Below are 24,010 nucleotides of genomic sequence, written 5' to 3' on the forward strand. Positions count from 1 at the left end.
TTGTTTGATCTCAAAGTGAAATTCCGGGGATCCTTCAAATAGTGGACGTTTCAAAATTTGTGGAAAATGTTAGTATGGCACTAGTTTTGTTTTAAAAGATGTGCTCATACTGTTTCTTTATTTAAGATTATTATTTTTCTTCAATGCAAAAAGTGTTTTTGAGGTGGTATTCTGTTGTACTCTGATTCTGCCAGTTCTTTCGAATGATCTTCTTAACTTCAGTAGTTAGTGGACAGAAGGTTGTCAGACACACCAGTGAATTTTCTTTCTCCTTAGTTGATCTTTTCAGGAGTTTCCCAGTAGCAGTACTGCACACCATCCTCTTACGTTTTCCCTGTAGTTTTCTGGGTATTCTCCTTGCCTCAATAATTTGCCAAACTGTCTGCATGCAGAAAGTATTAATCTTCATAAGTAAAGATTTGTCATATGTTAGGTTGTTGCTCAGGTTTCTGTATGAGCGCTTATACCTACAAATAGATATATGGACTCAAGAACGGCAGGGCCCGTGAAGTGAAGTACTCACACAGAGAAGGTATTGAGTTGAATATATAAATTAAGTTTATTCTTTCAAGAAAGGAGCCCACGTACTGCACGTCCTATCTTCATTGGATCCCAGCTGTAACTGCTTAAGCTACCAGTGGGTGCTATGAAGTTGGAACGCTCGGCATGAGCCAATTCCAACAATAACACTTACCAAAGTAAACATGGTGTGAGGCAAAAAGTGTTGCTTATGTAGGGATAACTGACATACAAGTTAACAAAGAGAACGGAATACTAATATTTTTTACTTCTAACACTATACCAACACTACTAGGACGTGGAAATGACCACCCTTTGAACAAACAAAGCAATCTAAAAACACAGCTTTACGTTATAAACCTTCTCACATGAGGGCTCCTCTATTGAGAAAGTTGAAGGATATTTTGATTTAATATTAATTCATTTATATTGCACAACAAATACCACAAACCGAGCTTCTCCTCTACTCTAAACAAAACAATATATATCTAATATAATGCATAATTCAAAACACAAACAGAATTTTATGTGATAAATAACGTAGGTATGGAATGGAAAGGGGACAGGGATCGGATTAACACCCTGGCAGAGGGCTCCTGTCCAAGCCAGACGAGGGCACACTGAGGCCCTCATTACGAGTTTGGTGGTCTTTTGGCAAGACCGCAGTGGTTGCGGGTACCAAAAGTCTGCCAGTGTTGGTGGTATCCTGCCTGCCGTATAATGAGTCACACACAGCCAAAACACAGCCGCAAATCCGAGACCGCCATGACGACCAAGAATGAGAGATAGGCGGTCCCACCACCAGCACTGCCACGCTAACCACATTCCACCCTGCATTTTATGACCCACAAATCACCACAGCGGTCATTGCACAGCGGAAAACCATTGGCGGTGCGAACCACTGCTGTGAAAAACACACCTCAACCAGAACACCACACCACATTAGTGTGAGGTTTTCAAACTGTCCAGACACACATTCACATACCAGATACACCTACACACACCACTATAAAACACCCCCTCACACAATCCAAAATCCTTTGCAACTAAAACAACGATCACAGACAGTGAGGAGCCAACAACATATGATTTCACACTTGTACACCATAAGCACTTTTAGACTTCTCACTTACCACACAGCAGACAACTGCACAAACAACACTATACACACATCGACACAGCACACAAACACCACAAAACAACTGGCACACACAACCAAGCACCCTCCACCCCATCAAGTACCCTACACTGCACCCTTGCACACAACACCAGCCCCACTCACAACACTATCACCATGTCCCGTCAAAAGCACCCACGCTTCACAGATGAAGAGTTGAGGGTCAAGGTGGACGAAATTGTCAGGGTAGACCCTCAACTGTTAGGAGCACGGGTCCAGCAAACATCCACAGCCAGAAAAATTGAGTCATGGCAGAGGATCGTCGACAGGGTCAACTTAGTGGGTAACCATCCACACACGAGGAAGGACATCAAGAACCGGTGGAACGACCTACGGAGGAAGGAGTGTTCTATGGCATCACAACATCAGATTGCCATCAACAAGACTAGTGGACTATTGGACAATAAAAGCACAATAAACAACATAGAACACAGCTATTTCATTCATGTCTTTATTGTAAAATGTTCGAACGTGTGTACACCAGAAAGTAATGTGTGTCAATCCACATTCACCATAAGTCTGTTACATGGACAGGAGAGGGAGGATTCACCAGCAGGTTACACTGTACCTCAGACATGTACCAAAATTAATTTGTCATTGGAGCCACTAGTTCAGGCAGACACCAGAGTAGCTCCATTAGAATGACCTGCAAATAAACCAAGACAGGGACAACCATCAGGATAAGAGTCATGGTGCCACACACAACACATATGCAGTACATTGTAGTCGGCCCCAGTGTGAATTGTCAAGTGGCATGGAAAAACAGTAAGCCATGCCACATTCACAATCTCCGGAAACACATTGCCATTTCACCCTAGTCCACAGCTGATATGAGCCAACAAAAGACACATACAACTGTTAGGAAAGGTCAGTGTCCATGAATGGAGATGTGAACAGTCAGGAGAAGGCGTGATACACATTATCCAATCTATAGTTGCCAATACATCTGCTTTGGAGTTTGCAGGAGTGGGAACACACCACATGCCGATACATAGGAGATGTCAACATATCAACCTGCATTATCAAAACATGTCAGACATGAGGTGAGTAAGACAGCTCCTGGTAGGCAATCTGTCTCCCACCACAGGCCACACAGAGGAATAGGTACTCTGGACACCTCCACTGATGTAACTGACCAGGAGGAGCAATATCAGAAGGCAGATAGGAAATCAGTGACATGACAATACACATTACACATACCTGAATGTCACAGGAAGTATTGGTTGATCAGCTCAGTCCTGGAGTCAAGCTGCACCTTCATCATCATCCTCATCATCACTTCGTATGTCACCATTATCAGCCACTGGTCCAGCTGCCACCTCTTCTTTATCCTGTAATGGTATGTGATGTTTCTTGGCCAAATTGTGTAGCATGCAGCAGGCAACAATGATCTGGCAGACCTTTTGCGGTTTGTAGAGCAGGGCACCTCCTGATACGTAAAGGCACCTCAATCTGGCCTTCAGTAGCCCAAAAGTCCTTTCTATTACACACCTCATCCTGCCATGGGCCTCTTTGAAACGGTGCTCCCCATCTGCTGTAGGATATCCCACTGGTGTCAACAGCCAGGGAATGTTAGGATAGCCAGTCACCTGGGTGCACAGAGGTAGGACCTGTCACTATACCAGTAGAGACACAGGGCAGAATGGGATGACATGTGACATCACAGTTGCACACATAATATTGCATACATGCCAATTAGCCAGGCCCTCTCACTCTGTAGTTGTGCTGTCATGTGTGGGACATTGCTGTTCCTCAGAATGTGGGAGTCATGCACAGATCCAGGAAACTTCGATGTAACTTGGGAGATATTCTGGTCTGCGAGACACACCACCTGGACATTGATGGAATAAAAGTTCTTCCTGTTTCTGTACACTTTTTCATTGGTCCTGGGAGGAACCAAAGCAATGTGGGTGCCATCTATGGATCCTATCAAATGAGGAATGTGTCCCATATCATACACGTCAGGCTTCACAGGGGGCAAATCTGCACGTTGGGGAAAACTGATGTAGCTGTCCATGTGTTTCAGTAAAGCACACAGTACATTCAACACATGACTGAACATGGGCTGTGACATCCCTGCTACTAAGCCCTCTGTAATCCAGAAGGAGCTGGAGAGAAGGAAGTGTAGCACTGACAAAACCCGTACTGTGGGAGGGATGGCATAGGGATTGCATATGGCAGCCAACAGATCTAGCTTCAACTGATTACACAGTTCCAAGATAGTCTGATGATTCAGACGATAGGTGTGTATGATGTGCCTCTCCTCCAGGGTTGCAAGGTCGAAAAGGGGGTGGTACACCGGTGCATTTCTCATTATCACCATTGCTGCACGGTATCTAGGACAAAGAGAGGAAAATGTACAATTGATGCCCGCTATACACATGCTGGCTAACACTCATCTTGTAGCACACAACAAACACTGTAGACATGGCGCTAAAGTCTACACATACCAAACAGGGAATGCTGACGGACCGTGTATGCCATCCTGGCTGCCCACTTCAGCCCCAGATCAATAGCAGGTCCCACACAAACCATGTGCAATGTTCCATGTTATAGCAGCCTATTTCCCCAGTATGGAACGTGTATGTACAAATTTCAGTGCTACATATAGTTACCCCGCCAATGAGGCCTCAAGTGGCTGCACATGTACTGGAATTCACAGCTGCACACCTAATTCCACTGTGCCATTTATGGCACATGTATGGGGCGAGTCATGATGGCAAAACATGGGGCAACTCTGCATGATGAACAAAAGGCTGGCATGACACACCTATTTTTGCTCTACAAGCCATGAAATGTGTTTAAAATGGCAGCCACTCTGTCCTGCATGCACAGGACAGATTGAAATGACCTAATTCCGCCGGTGTATGTCGTCATGGCGACAGGCGGTCACACTGCCATGCAACTCCTCATTGGATAACGTTGTTGCCAATGGGAGATTGGGGCCAATTATGATCACCGCCGGCGGTGATGGTCATGTACGCGGCAGCCATGACTGCCATTTTCTGCCACCTAGCTCACTTGACTTCTGACACTCGTCCAAGCAAGACCTCCACTACGTGAGCTGCTGTGTACTGACTCTGGGAGCCATCATGCCACGTCCTGCAGGTGATAGGGCCCCAGTCTTCACTCAGGAGGAGTTGGAGAAACTTGTGGACGGGTTCCTACCCCTGTATGGAGAGCTGTATGGGGCACCAGAGGAGCAGATGAGCCCCATTCTATTGTCCTGTGTGATAGGGGTGTGTTGGAGGCCGTAAGGCATTTCCATGCCGCCCTGGGAGTGGATGCATGCAGGGGATATGGAGTAAATGCAACTGTGGCGTGTAGACACGTTAGTGTGGGCAACTGATGTGTAGGATGTGTGTAGTCCACTGCTGCTGATGTGGTGCCACTCTACATTACTTTTTCCTTCTGTCTGGGACAGCCGTGCAGGTCAGCGTTCATCAGAAAAAGGGGATCTGGTGTGCTATCGCCAAGCAAATGCAGACCCTGGGGGTCCATAGTCGGTGGAGCACCCACTGCAGGAAGCGGTAGGAGGGCCTGAGACGCTGGGCCCGGAAGACCGCGGAGGGGTGTGGCCATTTTTCACAATTCTGCTTGGCCAGGGGACAACATGTTACAGAAATCTGCTTGTCCTGCAGACATCTGCTTGCCCTACCTAATCCATAATCACTAAGGTATGTCTGCACGGTTGGAACCTACACTGCAATCAGTGCAACATACTGTGCACTATATATATTTCAAATGAAAGTCCAGTTATGCAGTGCATGTTCAATCACCCTCAAATGCAACTGGCTGGTTGTACAAACAGCATGTGTGCAGATGTATCAGTGTGCAGTGCGCCCAACTATCAACCAGTTAGCATGCAACAGAATTTCATATGTAACAAAATAGTACCTAAAGGCAGAGTGCAGACTGGTAATCAACTGCATTTCTTGAAGTGTCAGTGGCACAGACTGAGTCGGAATATGAACCTGTAGGACAGAAAGGTGTTCTCCATCCTAGAGCCAACTCATAGCTGTCCAGCTTCAAAAATACTCACGTGATGATCTGATAAATGTGTGGATCACAATAATTGCACTTCAAGGAAGAGCTTATTAACTGTTCATGGGGCAGCAAAACAACATAGCAGGGCTGCTGTGGTTCACTGAGGAAGTATCCACAAGTACACATTCACAAGAGACAGTAATGTGCAGTTAAGTGAATCTCCCCTTTCACACTCCTGGGCAGGTGTGGTGTGAATATATTATTGTGGACTCATGGCTACATTTCCACATTCTGCGCCCACACCAGGAGCATATGCAGCACTGGCAGTAGTAGTACAGGTTCTTTTGTGCACAGTACTGGTATAATAGTGGCAGCAGCAGAGTCAGCTTCTCTAACAAAGAGATGCAGCTCAGCAATAAATGTTCAAGTTTGTCTCATTCAGATATGTAGGACATGTAACAGCTATGAAATCTTCACACTCGCACAGCTGAAAAGCAAGCTTTAGGGGGTGATTCGCCGCCCGCCAAGCGGGAACCGCCAGAAGACCGTACCGCGGTCAAAAGACCGCGGCGGTCATTCTGGGTTTCCCACTGGGCTGGCGGGCGACCGCCGAAAGTCCGCCTGCCAGCCCAGCGGGAAACACCCTTCCCACGAGGACGCCGGCTCAGAATGGAGCCGGCGGAGTGGGAAGGTGCGACGGGTGCAGTTGCACCCGTCGCGAATTTCAGTGTCTGCAAAGCAGACACTGAAATTCTTTGTGGGGCCCTCTTACGGGGGCCCCTGCAGTGCCCATGCCATTGGCATGGGCACTGCAGGGGCCCCCAGGGGCCCCACGGCACCCCATACCGCCATCCTGTTCCCGGCGGGCGAACCGCCAGGAACAGGATGGCGGTATGCAGTGTCAGAATTCCCATGGCGGCGCAGCAAGCTGCGTCGCCATGGCGGATTCCCATGGGCAGCGGAAAGTCGGCGGTACACCGCCGGCTTTCCGCTTCTGGCCGCGGCTGTACCGCCACGGTCAGAATGCCCGGCGGTGCACCGCCAGCCTGTTGGCGGTGCTACCGCCAACCTCCGCCCTGGCGGTAATTACCGCCAGGGTCAGAATGACCCCCTTAGTCTCCCAGCGAAGGGAAGGAGTGTTCTGTTGAAGAGACATTAAATCTAAAAGTGGAGAGCTGAACACCACCGAGACGGAGTGCTAGTGAGTCACTGCAACCACTCAACATTTTATGTCACACCTAGCAAGGATGCCTAGGCTCAGTCACAGTAGAGCTGGAAACACTGTCCTGGCCTCTTGGAGAGTCAAATGCTAACTGACAAATTAAGTTTGTTTATGTTTTAGCTACCAGGATTTAGAAATCCAATATTAGCTTGTCAGCTGAACAAACACCCCAAAGCGCCACTGCTTTATTTTACTTTTATCTCCGCCATTGGGTCCTGTGGCAATCTCCTACCACTTGCCGTAGCCTCCCATCTGGTACTCACCTGAAACACCAGGAAAGGTCTGTAGGCAGGAGCGCGAGGGGGTTATACTAACACCACACGTAGAGCACGACCAACTCACTGCACAAACTCTCTCTGCTACCTACCCATAAAAGGTGTAAATGTTTTAAAATGCAGACGGGCCAATCACATATAACAAATAAGAAAACGGAATGCAGCACGCTCAAAGAAAACGCACAAACCCTATATGTGTCTAATACTAAATGTGCAAGAGCAAGTTTCTGGTATCCACAGGCGTGCAGCTCCACCAAGGCTCCTGCTGCATAGAGAGCCACAAGGGCTACATTAGCCCCAAAACATGAAAACCTAAATAGGCGGTGCACTGCCACAAACAGTTCGTGAGAAGTAAGATAAGAGTCTAGTACTCCAGAAGTGAAGATGTAAGATCCTTCTGTTTTAATTCTAGCCAGTCCGATACTTTGTGTTCTCACATTTCCGTGAATACAGCAAATGGTACGGTGAAAAGACAGCCAACGCGTTTCGCCCACTAGATGGGCTTCTTCAGGGCACACTGGAGTCCAGTCAGTCACAGTAGGCAAATTATAGCGACAAAAATAGTGCCTTGTAGCTTAAACCAGTTCACCTCGAAGATTACGTGTAAAGAGTTACCAGGTCCGAGAGACCTTTGAAGTAAGTGTAGGGTGCAGCGGCAGTGTAACGCCGGTCCCAGAGAGCGTGGAAGCCAAAAGAGATCTGCAACTCTCCACAACAAATCTTCCCACAACTTTAGACAAATGCAACAGAAACACACACTGTGCACGGACAGGAAAAAATACTGTACACACTATTAATAACAGGAACATAAAGCAATGTATACAGCATCTACTGCTGTAGGTTGCGGACACGAAGTCCCTCTAGTAGAGGCTCCTACCTTTCAGTCCAATTCAAAATGTAAATACAATTCGACAAAGATGTGCTACTGTTTCTTCACAGAGGGCACATCTTTAGCCCAAAGCAGTTTGGGGCTAGGTTGCTAAAAAATATGTGCATGGCAATTTGGGAATTGGTCGAGTCTTATTAGCTGCCAGGCGCACTCTGAGAGGGAGCCTTTTGCCTCAGTACTACTGCAACAACTTATGCAACCAAATTATGTGTGTCCTATTTCGGACCAAAGACAGAAAGCAGACATTGGGAATGCTGGAGTACCATGCAAAAGTGTGAGTGAGCCACATACTTACACTTATAGTGTCAGCAGGTGTGTAAACCCACTGAGCTATTTTTCGTGCTCATATGCCCTACTTACCCTTTCCTGTAGGCTCTATGTTCTGCATGTTGAAGGATAAATGACAGAGAGTGGCAGGTGCTTTGACCAGCACTTCAGAAAGCATATACCAAGATTTATACAGCAGGTGCAATCACAGGCTGTGCTATGCTATTGATATGTTCTCTTCCCTCACACACCATGGAATGACTCCTCCCATTGTACCTAGGTACAATACTCAAATGTTGAAATGATCATGGGTCAGAGCACAGCGTTCCTTGTTGAGGCTGGAAGACTAATTCAGTCGGAACTGGCAGAAAGGTCCTTGCACACACGTACATCAAATTAATATTTGTTTTAGTTGGTGCAGAAGCAATGGGCCTTAGAGCCAGCACTTGGCTGCACCACTAAGTAAAAACAGAGACTGGTACCGTCCACTGGCATTCCACATTTGTGCCAGGGACTAATGAAGTAGGTCACTGGATGCTGGTAGTTTATTAACTGCTTCAGCCCCTCCCTTTCCCCGTCAGAGAAACAGGAGAAAGTGTAGGCCATATGAAAACCTGCCTTCATGCCGCACGCACAGCAAGAATAGCAGAGAGTGCCTCCTGGGACTGAGATCTCTGAGCACAAGGCCACATGGAAAGAAATGAGGTATCCGGGTGAGACAATAACTTATATTGCCGTACATACTAGAAGGAATACACTGGAGCAAAGTACAAAGGGCAGACTGCAAAATTAAAGGAGTGAAAGGCCCTCCCCTCCTCCACCCCTACCACAACCCCACCCCAGCTGCTTACCAGGGAATACTGGAAGTACGTTGCATGGAAGCAATATTCTATTGCCAATTCGGGTGAAGCTTTTCTAGGGCATTGAGATTGCTTCCATTTCATGTCCTTGCGAAATGCACGTACATTCTTATTTTTCAGCACAGTGCTCCAAACCCTCCCCCCCCCCCCCACTCCGTTTTCTGGCCATTTACAGGCCATTGTTGTAATGCTTTACTCATTGATTAAAATATACATTTAACATAAACCATAGAGCATCAGTCATTTCAAACATTCAGCTGGTTTCCATATCATTTCTGTCAGGAGTTATTTTATGCTATCTGATCACATTTACATAAAATCTCACCACATCTGGCATATTCACACTCTGTGCCAGTGGATTCACTCTACTGATGTACATATAAAAACTGCATAGTATGTGCTGACAGGAGACAAAACAGCGCACACCTACTAAAGGTCTTTTAATTTAATATAAGATGGTAAAAAACATTTGTAAAACACATAGAAACTTTTTCCATAAATATAATATTATCTGGACATCTGTTGCATAAATGTTTTTCAAAGGTTACAAGCTCGCAGCCAGGTCTCAGCACTGCTGGGCACTCACGTCGGCCTCATTTACTTTGTTTTTATTGCAGACTGCCCTTTATCATTAAATATACAACATTCGTACCATTTAAAACTGGGGTCAGGTAGAAGTATCACAGAGACCACATCTGTACTGCGGTTGCCCTGAAATAGATAAATCGGCTTTTAAAGCCACTCAGGTATAATGAGATTTTAAAACAAACTTCATGGAATGTTCTCCATGTATCATAGAAGCTCCAACATGTGAGTGAACAAGCATTTTTCTTTCCTCTTTCCACTCCTTAAATTCACTAGTCACAGTGAAACAGGTGAATGTTCTTTCAAAGTTTGGGTAGTTCTCCATTACGGTCTCCACCTGCAACTCAAGCACGAACCAACTGCTTTTACGCATCAGGTATTCCAGGCGCGGCCACTTGGTGGGAGACACCCACAAGCTGAGCTGCAGTTCGGGCCAAAGCGCCAGGTAGAAGAGGCAGTCCTGCCAGCGTTATCAGGCAGCCGAGGCTAAAAGCCGGTCAGACGCACACAGACAGAAGAGGATGTGCATGATCAGCTCGCTAGGTAGCGACGCGACACTCACCTCTCCACACAGTGCGGCCATGGGCACCCCCCTCTCCCTGACCCTGTCACAAGCTGCTGCTGCCGCAGGCTCAAGGCTGCGAGCACAACAACAACATTCAATGACATTCGATTCCCTATGTTGTTGGGTTAATTTCCGTGATCCTGATTGGCTGTTTGTACAAGAGTGCTGCAGCTCAATAAATGTTCATTTTAATTTATGGTCTACTTGTCTCACGGGCAAAAAAGAAATGAATAATTCTTGCTCCTCGTGGAAATCCCCATGTCTCGGGCATCGAGCGATAGGAATCCCGCATCCCTGCCTCTCAACGAGGAGCCTGACCCCCCAATGACCCGCATATTGGCTGTGGCCTAGCCTGACGTGGATGGGCGCTTGAGGGCAGCACAGTAGCTACAAGGGGGTAAGTACAGGCTCTCACCTTGCACATGGCATGCCATGTTTGCGATTGGGTGGCTTACTTGTGGGCAGATGTGCATGTGATCAGGTAGATGCACATCGACAAGGGGTATCAGTCACCCTGGCAGCCTCTTAATCGATTATGTGTGCAAATACAATGCTGTCAGTGTATTTCCAATTGACATATTCAATGGTTAGGTGAGTGTAGACACCCTACGCATTGTGTCAGACTAGCTTCTTCCATCTGCATCTGTGTACCTGTGGTGTAAGTGCTATCACATCAGTATTTGTCTCCCACAATGACTTAGGCAATCTCTATTTTGTACAGTCGCTGGCATCGACTGATTGTGGGTGTGGTATCAAAGGTCCACTACATGTATGGCCTCAATGGGACAGGATGTTGGGCATTGTAGCTTTACCATGCTGACATATGTTGACTTAAGAGTATATGGACTGATTGTGGGGGTGGCATCAAAGATCCACTACATGTATGGCCTCAATGGGACAGGATTTTGGGCATTGTAGCTTACCATGCTGACATATGTTGACTTAAGAGTATAGGAAATGAGTAGGGAAACAACCATGGCATTCTGCTACATGTGAATTAATGTGGCAAATAGCACAGCAATATCTCCTATTGAAATATCATTCTGTGGACTTGCTTTTCCAACAATGGCATGGTACTAGGTGTGGTGGGTCCCCTGGGAGGTCCCTGGAGTCTAATCATGTTTATATGTCATGCATGACATCTCCTTGGTATTAACAATGCTGTGATGCAGTATTTCAGCCTTGATCAATTCTTGTATTCAAAATGTTGCACAATATCAGGTTTTCTGGCATTGCATCTTGATTTTCCCAATGTGTTTTTGCTGAAATTGTGTGTTATTGTCATGGCATGGCCTGCCATAATATATTTGAAGAGATGTAAGTGTTGATCTGTGTAAATGGTAGGTAGGTATTGACCTTTTTGCACCCTTTCTTTCTGTCTCCCCCTCCCTCCCTCCCTCTCCTCCTCTGTCTTTGTGTGCATCAGCATCATCAGAAGAAGGAGAAGGGGCACCGGCTAGTGCGGAAGCAGCAGCCCACGGGACCTAGGAGGCAGATGCCAGGGGAGCCGAGGGGACCAGTGGGACGGAGGGCGAGGGGAGTGCCACAGGGGAGACCGGATCATCTACATCATCTTCGGATTCCTCCTCCGGTGGATGCTCCCTGGTGGTGGAGACCCTTGTGGGACCAATCCAGCACCATTCTTGTCCATCACCCTCCTTACCAGCTCCGCCCTCCCTGTTGCTCCCCACCCAGTTGCCTGCTCACCCAGGAGGTTGGGCATGTCCTTTGTCGCAGGCACCTCTATCCCGCCCCAGTCAGCCCTGCTGCCCTCAGTGTGGAGGCTATTGACCACCTGAGGTCCATCTCTGTGGGTCAGACAACCATTCTGAATGCTATCCAGAGACTGACAGCTCAGGAACAGCAGAGCAATGCGCTCTTGGAAAGCATTCATGGTGCCCTGTCTGGCCTGCAGAGATCCTTTCAGGCTCTCGCCTCCTCGCTGATGGCAGCCAGTATCCGTTTGTCTTCCGATCCCCCTCCAGCTACCACAGCCCAATCCCATACCTCTCTCCCCACACCTATCCAGAGCACACAGTCAGACCAAAATTCATCCGCCTCAACAGACACTGTTTGCAGTGACAAATACAGGCACCACAAGATCCACCACTGGCATGCATACAGACAACACCCACCTGCACACACAACAACATCCACTGACTACATTGACCCGCACACCACCCCCTTCTTCACAGACACTACACCACTCACACATGCTGGCACGACACCAACACACCCTGATGCAGCCACAAGTCCCATCATACCCCGTCACCACACTTCCAGACCCGCATACATCCACCCCATCCACCACATGCGCACTCACCACAACTATCAACGCCCCCACATGCAACACATCCACCTTACCTGCAGGCACCACCCCAACAGACAGTCACTCATCCACCATGGCCACTCCCTGCACCTCATCCCCCCTCCTCCAAAAATACCTATATGCCGGCACTCACCTACCCAACAGACACCCAGTACACACATGCCTTCAACCCACGCACCTGCACCCAAGACACTTACAAGAACACATCTCACAACCATTCCCTCTCCCTCCACTCCCAAACGCTTTTCCCATGAACACCCTTGTGTCCCTAAGAAAAGATTTCTGTACAAGGTTTCCCTCGTCCCCACCACCCTCCCACCCTGTGGTTTCCAGAAGCGCCCTGTGTCCCAGCCCTTCCACCTGCCAGTCCTCCCCTGCCATCTCTGGAGTTGCCCATGCCCCTCCCCCTGCAAAAAAATCGACTCCCGCAAAAATTCAAGGTCACCCCCCTCCCAAGCGCAAAGTGAAGGAGCCGACCCCAAAAACAAAACAGAAAGCTAACCCCCACCTAAACCAAAATCCAAGCCCACCTCTGCCATCTCCCCTCACGCCTGAGGTGCCTTCCTGTCCCCTTGATGCCCCTACCATGTGGAGGCCACTTTGCAGTCAGGAGTCAAGTTGGAGCAATGACACCTGCCATATGTGCCTTGGGCACATGGACATGTTGGACTGGCCAGTTGGCCTGTTTTGTATAAAGTTAAGCAGATTTTTTTTTCTGCATAATATATATGGGCAAACCACATGTTGCTTTCAAATGGTTATATACTTGTCCTGACTTTTCTTCAACATGGATGTGTTGCATTTGTGCGATTTGGTTGCGTGTGTTATGTGTATGTGATCAGATTTGGTGTTGCAGCAAGAGTTGTGTAGCTAACTTGTGCATTATACTTGGTGTGATGTGTTGTGATGGTGTTGTGTGGCATTATGTGTTTGTTGTGTGTGCGTCATTGTGTGGGGTGATGGATATGTCATGTGTGTTGTGTGGACGTGATGTGACATCTGACAGGTTGCCTGGCAGTGTTTTGGTACTGATTTGTTGTGTGCAGTAGATATGTGTTGCTGTCAGTATGTGTTGTCATGTGGAGGTGTGCTGTGTTCTTCCTTGCCAATGCGTTTGTGTGGTTGCAGTTGTGATAGTGTTGTGTGACTCAGTGGTGTTGTTTGATTGTGTTAGACAGTGACAGTGATATGTGTGTGTGACGGGTGGTGTGTGTATGGCATGTGTATGTTGGCCATGGTGTGTAGTTTGTGTGTGTATGTTGGTGTGTGTGTGCTGATAGGGGTGTTTGCGTGTGTTTGTGGCCATCGCTAGCCGTTCCGGATGTGTGTTGTGTCTGCTTGTGTACTAATGGCGTTCCCACCAGTGTGTGCTAGGTGGGTGTACTTACGGTTGTTGTCTTCGTCGCTGGTTCTGGAGTTGTAGTGCCATCAGGAGCTGTGGGAAGACTTCAAGTTCATGTTCCATGGCAGCTCCGGACGGGTCTGTGTTCCTGAGGGCGAGTGTCTCCTTTTATCCTGTTTATTTCCGCCAGGGTTTTGGTCCCAGAAATCCTGGCAGTGTGCAACCTCATAATATGCTTGGAGATAACATGGTCCCCGCTGGAATAGAGATGCCTGCTGCTGTCCGCACTGGCGGTATTGGCGCTGTATTGGATGCGTTCCGTTGGGAACACCGCCATGGTCATAATATGGTGGTCTTCTCCGCGGGGCCGGCGGCCGTAATACCGCCACCTCCACCGTGGTGGTCCTCGGACCGCCAAACTCGTAATGAGGGCCTGAGTCTTGGTTTCTTCTCTACACATATACACGTGCCTGTTTGAGTTCCCCATAGTAAATTACAGCCAAAAAAACTGAATGTAAAGGCCGAATTTCTCACACCTGGAATGCAAGGTCCTGGGAGTGGTTCTTGGAGCAAGAAGGGATGGTTTTATATTCACAAAAATAACGTACGTGTTTCTTCTTCACCATCCAGTAAAAACTTTCAGTGTGAGTCAAAGGCAACTTGAGGTCTGATCTCTTTTGTTTTGTCACACATGGAATATTTTATGGAAACCTCTACTTTGCGCTATTATTACGTGTTCTATAGTACCATCTTTATTTACAGGAGCAGCTTGACCACCATGAAAGGCAGAAGCACAATCGCCGAGTATATCTATGTAAAATCGCCTTGCGACAGCTATAAAAGATTAGTAACCAAGTACTCACCGTATCGGGCTCCTGCTGAAACATACTGTGCTGGCAAAACTTCCCAGGTCAAAGATTAAACACTGACGTGGCTGTTACAGAGGGGGTAGCTTATATCTTGAGACTACTATCCAACAAGTCTAATGGCCAGAATAACGTAAATACTGTTCATGAAAGTTATCCTGAACCTGTCTGTCTGCACACGCGCAGCTGCAGAGACACTACTCACCAGGTCACACTGTACGAGAGCTCCACCAGCGAGACAATTCAAAAAGGACATTTATCTTTTTGATTGGGGCGTGCTTAGCAGTAGAGACACTTTAAAACGCAAGTTCCGGTGGAGAACAGCTCTTGCTCTGAGGGACGTCAAAGTTACAAGAGCAATATAGAATGATTTGTCTTTTACTTCCGGGGAGCCGGGAAAGACCCCGTTTTATTGCACGAGATCAGTGTCGCCGTTCTAAGCATGACGACGAAGCTGGTGAAAGCTCGCTCCACGAGTACGCACCGGTAATCGGGGACTGGCGCCCAACCAAGGCTTGATTATCGCAACTTTGCTCTAAAAGGTAAATTTAATTAAAATTAAACACTCTTTTTTTTCTTTCTTTGACTTTTGAGAAATTGGAGGAAACATTGACCCGGGAAGCAGAGGCTGTGTTTTCTTTCTCGTTCATTGTGGACTGTTTGAGAAAGAGTAAAGGAGGGAGGTGGCAGCTGGGGGACAACTCAGACTCCTTTATACTCCCCTTCTCCCTCCCACTTACCAATGGCTGGGGCAGACGTTCGTTTGATCTGGTAATAATTGGGAAATGGGTGCCATGGATAAAGTCACAATACAAGGATGCCCAGCTGTCTTCTGTTTATGTGTGGATTTCATTTGTTTGGAGTACCTCTGTGTGTGCGTGACATTTCTAACCCGTGTGTGTGACACGTTTTGTGATTTGAGTGACTCACGATATTTATAGGGTTTTGTTAATGTTAGACATGATCCTCTTTTCACAGTGTTTAACACTACGTCGCTTTCGTTTCAGACCACATTCTCAACACATAAATCCTATATTCTCTCTCTTCCATCCCTTTCAGTTATCCTTCCTCTTCATTCTCATCGTGTACCCTCTCTATCTTGCTCCTCTTTCTTTCCCCATACCTTCTCCTTCCCTTCACTGCTAGACAGGGTCTTCTTCATCCCATGAGCTATTTCTTTAGTTATTTTATCCTTTCTCCTACACACTTCCTGTATTGTCCTTGGTCTATCATCTTCAACCACGCTTGATCTTCTCCGGCCTCTGACGAAATCTAAACGTCACCCAGATACCACGATTTCTCCTCCTGCTACTTTTGCTCCTGTATATTTATTTGCGCAGCCCTTCAAACCAAACCTCCCCTCTCTTTCCACCCCTTGTCTCTCTTTCTGACACCCACTCCTGCGTATACGTTAATCTGTATAAGCCATTACAAAGTTTAATTTAGATTAAAGACCATGACATAGTTTTCTAAACTGGTTGTAATGTACCTAAGGAAATAATTATGCAGCAGGCTTCAGATTCGTTACTCTTATTGCCATTGTGTTTGCTGGTGCGTACCTCCTTTGTAATGCTCCATATTTCAGTGTGTGACAAATGTCACTTTTTCATGAAAGCCAGGTACGTCATGTGATGTTCGCACAGTATAACTTTGAAAGTAAATTCCCCTCTGTATTGTTTGCTTCCTTAAAACCTATTTGGATGATGTGAATACTTGTGTGTTTTTCAGTTAGCTGGAACAATTTCAGCAGTAAGGGTTAATGGCAGCTTAGTTATTTTACAAAGCCAACGACGCAGCAACAAAGAGACTCATTTCACAAGGGTGGGCAGTGAAGTATTTGAGAAAGGAGGGCAGGTGATACATTAAAAATTGTGGTCTTGCACAGAGAGAATCTTTGGAACAACATTTGCCATTGTACAGTTGTCGTCTTTACAAATCAGTTATAGACCAATATTCTTCACAAAGACGGAACCACAAAACACAGTCTCTGTTTTTGCTCAGTATATGCATGCATATTAAGGAAAATAATTGAAAAGTTAATTAAAGCTATTGCCAATAACTAAAATCAGTATATATAAATGCAAGTAATATAAAGCATTGGCAAAGCCAATAAGTCTCGTCTGTACAAGAGCTATTGGCTTTGGCTATGTGTTTCGCCATCTTGTACACTAGTGTGGCTGCTGTTCAGCATGGCTAAATATTAGTGGCGTGGAGTGTCAGAGTGGAATGGGGAAGTAGAATGTCGCAGAGTGGATTTGTTGAAATGTCGTAAAGTTGAGGAGTAGAGCGTCAAGTTGAGTAGAGTTCAGTGGCAGAGAGTGTCGTGGAATAGGTTGGAGTGGATTGAGGTAGTGGGGTCGATTGGATTAGAGTAGAGTGGGGTGAATTGCATTGGAGTTGATTGGGATGGATTCCATTTGGGTTGAGTAGGGTGGATTGAGTGGGATGGATTGGTGCCGGGTGGATTTGAGTGGGGTGAATTAGATTGGATTGGGCTGGGTGGTTTGGATTGGAGTAATAGGGCAGGGGTGGGTTGAACTAAGGTGGATTGGATTGGAGTTGGGTGGGGTGGATTAAATTGGACTGGATTGGATTGGAGTGGGATGGATTGGATTCACTGGATTGGGGTGGGGTGGATACGATTGGAGTGGCATGGAGTGGATTGGAGTGGGTTGGGGTGGATTGGAATGGGGCAAGCTAGATGGATTGGGGTAGAGTGTGGGAGATTGGAGTGAGTGGGGTAGATTGGAGTTGGGTGGATTGCGTGTGGTGGTACGCAGTGGGATCAATTAGGGTGGGATAGAATAGATTGGGGTGGGGTGTGTTTGATTGGGGTGGAGTGAATGGATTGGAGTGGACTAAGTTGGGGTGGGGGTTGGCTTGTGGGGGGTGGATTGGATTGGAGTGGGCTGGGCTGGATGGATTGGAGTGTGGTGGACTGAACTGGTGTGGGTGGATTAGGGTAGAGTGGTGTGGATTGGAGGTAGTGAAGTGGAAGGGGGTGGATTGCATTGGGTTGGGGTGTGCTGGAGTCTGGTGAATTGGACTGGGGCAGACTGCATTGAGTTGGGGTGGATTTAGATTGGAGTGGGTGAATTGGATTAAAATGGGGTGGGGTGGACTGGATTGGTGTGGATAATTTAGGGTTGTATCTGATTAGGGTGAATTGGAGTGAGGTGTATTGAGTGGGGTGGCTTGGCGTAGGGGTGGATTTGATTGAGTGTGGTGGATTGTATAGGGGTGGATGGGATTGGTTGGGGTGGGGTCAACTATTGGGTTGGGGTGGTATGGATTGGAGAGGATTGTGGGGGAGTGGGGTGGATTAGATTGCTGTGGGGTGGATTGATTGGAGACGGGTGGACTGGTTTGACGTGGGTTAGAGTACGGTGGTTTGTAGTGGGGTGGTTTGGATAGAATTGGAGAAGGGTGGGTTTAATTGGGGTGGGGTGGACTGGAGGTGGGTGTATTGGACTGGAGTGAATTGGGGTGGATTGGATTGGAGTCAGGTAGGCTGGACTGGATTGGTGTGGGGTGGAATGGTGTGGGGTGGACTCAGTTGTAGTGGGGTGGATTGGAGTGAGGCAGATTGTTTTTGATTGGAATGGGGCAGATTGGAGTGGGACAGATTGCTTTGGATTGGAGTGGGGCAGATTGTTGTGGATTGGAAGAAGGCAAATTGGACTACAGCAGATTATTTTGGACTGGAGTGGGGCAGATTGGAGTAAGGCAGATCTTTTTGGATTGGAATGTGACAGATTGTTTTGGATTGGAATAGGGCAGATTGGAATGGGGCAGATTGCTTTGACTTGGAGTGGGGCAGACTGAAGTGGGGCAGATTGTTTTGGTTTGCAGTGGGCAGATTGTTTTGGATTGTAGTGCAGCAGATTGCAGTGGGGCAGACTGTTTTGGATTGGGGAAGATTGTTTTGAATGGGAGTGGGGCACATTGTTTTGGATTGGAGTGGGCAGGGGTGTGGAATTCCTATAGCCAGACGCTCCAGACATTTTGTTTGGGGTCAAGGACAACAAGTTTTCATGTTTATTTTGTCCTCTGAACAAGTAGACCCAACCTCCTGCAGGGCAACCCTTTGGCTGCCTGTTCACAGTATCACATTATGGAAGAGGGAAGGGAATTGTCTTCAGTTGAGGTGATATTAGGGGTGGGCAGTGAGCTCTGCTCCACTGGCGGAGTTACAGAGTTTTTGGCACTCAGTTTGGAGCGCAGAGTTCGGCCAAAATCTCCACTAGGTCCGGCAGCCGAGCAGAGCTCACCGGCGTGTCTGTGCACTGCAGCCCAGTTATGGGCCACACAGCGCAAGCCCAGTCTGTGCTCACACAGTGTGGCCCATAACTGGGCTGCACTTTACACTCGGCCCAAAATGAAGACATTTGCCCTACGACAGGCAAGGAGACCCCTAGCTAAGGCTTTGCTTTCTGCCAGTCGGCTGCATGGAGCTGCTGCAGACTGCTGCTGAGGGGCTGCACCAGATCTGGATCCAGGCCTCCCTTCTTTCACTGTCCTCAACAGCTCGGGAGCAGGAGGCAGAGGGACGCAGAGAGCCTGGACGCTGGCAGCAGGGACCCTGGACCCAGACAGCATTCAGCCTCAGGTCAATCTGACCCTTTGTTTCGCTTTCTGTGTGCACACGGGCCGCACTGGGGATGGACAGTGTTTGTACATGAGGGGGGGTCCGTGATTGGGGAAAAAAAGGAAACTTGCAGTCAGAGCTCCACTTGAAAAGAACCTGTCTCCTCAGAGTCACTGGGAAAGGAAACAGTGTTATGGGGTATGGTCCTGAGGCCAGAAGGGAGAGCTGGAGACTGGGGCAGCATCAGCCTGAAAAAGTACCTTTATGCCCAGTGGCAAACAAGTCCAGGTTCTTTTTGAAAATACCAGGCTGCTGGTTGTGAGCTGGGTTGCTGCTGCTGCTAGTGCTGGGCTCTAAAGAAAGGGCGGTTTGAGGCTGTGTGTAAGTGCAGAGGAAGCGATTGAAAGGCTAATGCAAGACTGGGTGTGCTTGGCCCTCTGTAGCAAGTTTTTGAAGGAGGACAGTTTGTGAAGGGAAGTGTGCAGGTGTGGTGGAGAGCAGCAGGCTCCAGGCCAGTGGACTTTGTCAGCACAAGAGGACTGAAACGGCAGCTTTCGCTGCCGGTTCGGCATACCCTGGCCTGAATGCGCCCAATCTCTAAAGCGCTAAGCAGTGTCTACTAATTAGCACTACTAACCAGGCCCGACCCTGCATAGTGCTTCTGAGACTGGGTGCTTTCAGACCAGGGTGATAAGGCAGGCAGCATTCCGCCTCAAGAGGAACTCCGTGAGCTCCACCCACCCCTAGGTAATATATGTATCCATGTGCTAATTCTGTTCAAGATTGTATTTATGGTTCAAGTAAAAAATGTGTACACACATTTGCAAAGTTTTAACACTATGTGGCTTTATGTAATGCTCCCAGAATGCTCTAGGATTAGATGCAAATATTTGCATAAGTTTGGAAGCAAGATTAATAATACTTTGCTTTAAAAATAAAAATGTTCACACAAAAATGCAACTAAGAAATTAAACGTTTTTCTAAATTATTGTCAAATCTTAGGTATAATTTTAATAAAAACAGAAGGTCTTTGTTAACGCCAGACCTAATTTAGGGGCACAATTATTCAAGAAAGTCTCAAAAGTGCACCCCTGGTATATGTTTTGTCATTAATGCAGACTCACATATTTTGTGAATTCATAAGAATTTACAGGAGTAGATCAGTAAATTGTAGTCCTAGAAAATATTTGTGAACTCTATTTTAGCATAAGCAAATATGCATGTGTAGATTTACTCATTTTAAAATATGTAGTGTTTACAAATTCACTTTCCCTCCTATCACTTTTTTTCCCAACCCTGGAAGAAGTTTTACTTCTGCCCTTACAGGAGTACATTTCGAACCTTTTCCAAAATGGGAAAAGATTAGAGAGGAGCTGGTGAAAACCCATAAAACATGCAAGTTAGTAGGTTTGCACAAACTCAAAAAGGCATTCTAATCCTGGAACTTTTGCATCCTGCTGCCCCCAGCCCCAATATGTAGGTCTGTGGAAAAGCAGCAAAATAAGAAAATTGCTAGTATGATTTCACGCCCTACTATAGTATTAGCCTTGGCATAATCAGGGAGGTTATTATCAGCGCTCTTATATAATGAAACTGCTGCTATAATGTGTTGCCGCCCTACATGACACCAAAAAGACAAGTAGATTTTTTTTTTTTTACAGGACAAGTAGATTTATGAAGGAATATGCCCTGCGGACAAGTATATATTTTATTAAACTCCACACCCCTGAGTGGGGCACATTGTTTTGGAGTGGTGCAGATTTGTTTTGGATTGCAGCGAGGCGAATTGGAGTGGGGCAGATTAGATTGGAGTGGATTGGATTGAGGTGAGTGGTTTGGATTGGATTGGAGTGGAGGTGGATTGGAGTGTACTGCACAATTGTGTTTAAGCATAATTTCATAAATTACACATAATAAAGTAACAATGTTGAATTGCAATACTTCGAACAAGATACTTGTCATCTTTTTAAAAGAGCGCCCACAAGAAAAAGTAAATGAACACATGAATGTAAAGTGAGAAAAGATGACTTTGTAAAATAGAAGAAAGATAGCTATAAAAAAATAAAACCTTGCAATAATGTTTGGCCTGCTGGGCATGTTTTTGCCAGTCTCAAGTCTTCTTTTTGCAGGGCACTAGAAGCTAAAAAGAACATGATAGTACCTCGATCACTTCAGGAGCAGCGGATATGTGTTGATTAAGTTGAATCAATCAGTGCTTGGTCCCTGCGCCAAAGAGAGGAATAGAAACTATGCCAGGCTTGAAGTGATGAATTTTGAGACTATAAAGAGGAGTATCACACAAACCAACAAATGGTAAGCCACAGGTGGGCTGCAAGCACTTTACTTTTCACAACAGAGTCTTGCAAGCGAGATGCGTGCGCTAGCGCATGCACTCTCAGTCTCAACCCTAAAAAGGCCAAAATCATATGCAAGTTGACCTTGGTATGTCACCAATAGTAACAGTGTAACCCGAACTTCCAGGCCATGCCATTTCTCTTCTGAACAGGAACTTAAACAAGGCAAGACTGTTTTTGATTTTGTTGGGCCTCATCAGGAGATGTAGCTTGATTCCTTGTGACACAGTGAGCACAGGAACCATATCTGGGCATACCCATAACACAAAAGGAGACTCACTTGGGTTTTGGCCTTATAGGTCCTTTGCTATCTATATGGGGTTGCTTGTGTTACCACCTAGAGGAAACAGGCCTGGCAGTTTGGGCTGAAGTGCCCCACTTGAAGCAGGACCATGGCACTGAGTTACATTGCTGGAATTGGAATATGTGACCTGAAAGTTGTAACACATAATTACTGCAGCCGACACTCAGACTTGTGAGATGTCATACTGAGATTGTAACCTTTTACCCCCAGGCGGCAACATTTCCTGTAAATAAATTTGTATAGCATTTACCTACAGGAAATTTGTGGAGGGTGTCCCATCAGACTAAATATCTGATCAAGATAATAAGTGGAGAATTCCCCTCTTAGTGCTTCTGCCAGTGAAACAGACACCAAGGGCAGCTCGGTTGCTGGCATTGGTGCTAAGCTGAGATCTAAGAGCAACAAATGGGAGAACTCTTTCAGACAGTGAAGGTAAGCAGCCTTTTAACAGACCAGGCCACTCCAGCTGAATAGATTACTTCCTAATTGATATAAAGCGATGGCCTTCTTTGCATGACATGATCGCAATAGATCGGGTCGATAGTGACCATAATGCTCTGAGCTTGACCCTATCGGAAAATATTGCTGGAGCTTCTCAGACTATTGGTAAATCATCTGTGGGCGAAATTGCACATACAAACAATGGAAAAGCCATCTGATGGGAATCACTAGTTAAGAACCGTGAGGCTCTGGGAGCATTGCTTATTAAGGTTTAGGAAGAGGTAGGGAAATTGAATACCAATCCCCCAAGGAAAGAGTAACAACCTTACAAGAAGATCATGAATTATGTTTTTCATTTATTAGAGATCTTTTAGCTCAGAAAAAAGGGGAGACAGAAGCCCCAACTGAAGAACCATGGTATAATAAAGTATGTAGGACAGCAAAAGCAGGCTTAGTAGCTGCAGCTATAGTTAAATGTAAGAGTGATCTGATGATAAGTAGGCAAGCATGCAAGGGAGGAACTGGTCAAAGCTAAGAGAGCCTGGGAGACCACCTTCTGGGAAAACGTTCACTTCGCAATGAATAACAAGACCAATAAAACATTTAGGAAAATAGCTGCGATGAGAGTTAACGGTACTCAGAGGGAACTGGGATATTCTTTCCAGCCACAGGATTGGGTAGTTCATTTTAGTAATTTATATTCGGGTGTGGAGTAACCATATTGGGATGATGTTGATCTTGAAAACTGAGGGCCTGATATAGCGTTTGGCGGACAGGTTACCCCGTCACAAATGTGACGGATATCCGGTCTTCCATATTATCATGTCCATAGGATATAATGGAATTGTAATACAACATGTTCTTGACAGAGTAACCCCATCTGCCAAACTCTAAATCAGGCCCTCAGTTTTAAAGAGCATGGAGATACTACTGTCTTGGCAGACAGCAGAAATTATACATATTTGTAAGAAAAGCCTACGTAATGATTCTAGTATCTATTGGCCAATTAGTTTGGTTGCTGCCCTGCAGAAGATTTTCTGCTAACAGTTGCAAGCACATCTCTAAGAGTGTATGAAGGAGAATAGTGTATTGTTGGATTTCCAAGTAGGTTGCACAGGTGGTGTAAGTACTACTGATCAGGTGTTTCGATTTAATGGTCTTTCTTGGAAGATTGCTGCAATCAGCAGGGGCAGACTTGCCTCCTTTTTGGATTTGCATGCAGCCCTCCGACCTGGTACCAAGGGCAAAGCTGTGGACGGTTTTGGATGGGATGGGTATTACCTCAAACCTATTTGTCACTCTTGTGCATTTACATGCAGAGAACTATGCACAAGCCAGGAGGGAAAACCAGGGCCAACTACCTGACCCAGTAGAGATCAGGTTCAACGTTAGACAAGGTTGTGTCCTGGCCCCTACCCTATTTTCATGGTATATAAATGG

General features: G+C 46.5%; 2 protein-coding genes across 9 annotated transcripts in view; one reads left to right on the top strand and one right to left on the bottom strand.

Annotated features, from left to right (window-relative positions):
• The window catches only part of LOC138259347 (zinc finger protein 551-like), a 105,233-nt gene extending 90,029 nt beyond the window's left edge, over positions 1 to 15,204 (bottom strand). For 2 of the 4 annotated variants that reach the window (XM_069207013.1, XM_069207012.1), the window contains exon 1: positions 15,089 to 15,204. In XM_069207013.1, the coding sequence (XP_069063114.1) occupies positions 15,089 to 15,139 (51 nt within the window). In that variant the 5' untranslated portion in view covers positions 15,140 to 15,204. The other 2 variants (XM_069207014.1, XM_069207011.1) reach the window with 2 other exon arrangements.
• A 9-nt stretch (positions 15,205 to 15,213) lies between these two features.
• LOC138259345 (uncharacterized) overlaps positions 15,214 to 24,010 on the top strand; it is an 85,563-nt gene continuing 76,766 nt past the window's right edge. For 2 of the 5 annotated variants that reach the window (XM_069207004.1, XM_069207005.1), the window contains exons 1-2: positions 15,215 to 15,425; positions 21,133 to 21,297. The gene's annotated coding sequence lies outside the window, so the exon portion shown is untranslated. Of the gene's footprint in view, positions 15,426 to 21,132; positions 21,298 to 24,010 lie in introns of all 5 variants that reach the window. The other 3 variants (XM_069207003.1, XM_069207006.1, XM_069207002.1) reach the window with 2 other exon arrangements.

The sequence above is a fragment of the Pleurodeles waltl genome, chromosome 9, assembly GCF_031143425.1.
Source record: "Pleurodeles waltl isolate 20211129_DDA chromosome 9, aPleWal1.hap1.20221129, whole genome shotgun sequence".
Classification (NCBI taxonomy): Eukaryota; Metazoa; Chordata; class Amphibia; order Caudata; family Salamandridae; genus Pleurodeles; species Pleurodeles waltl.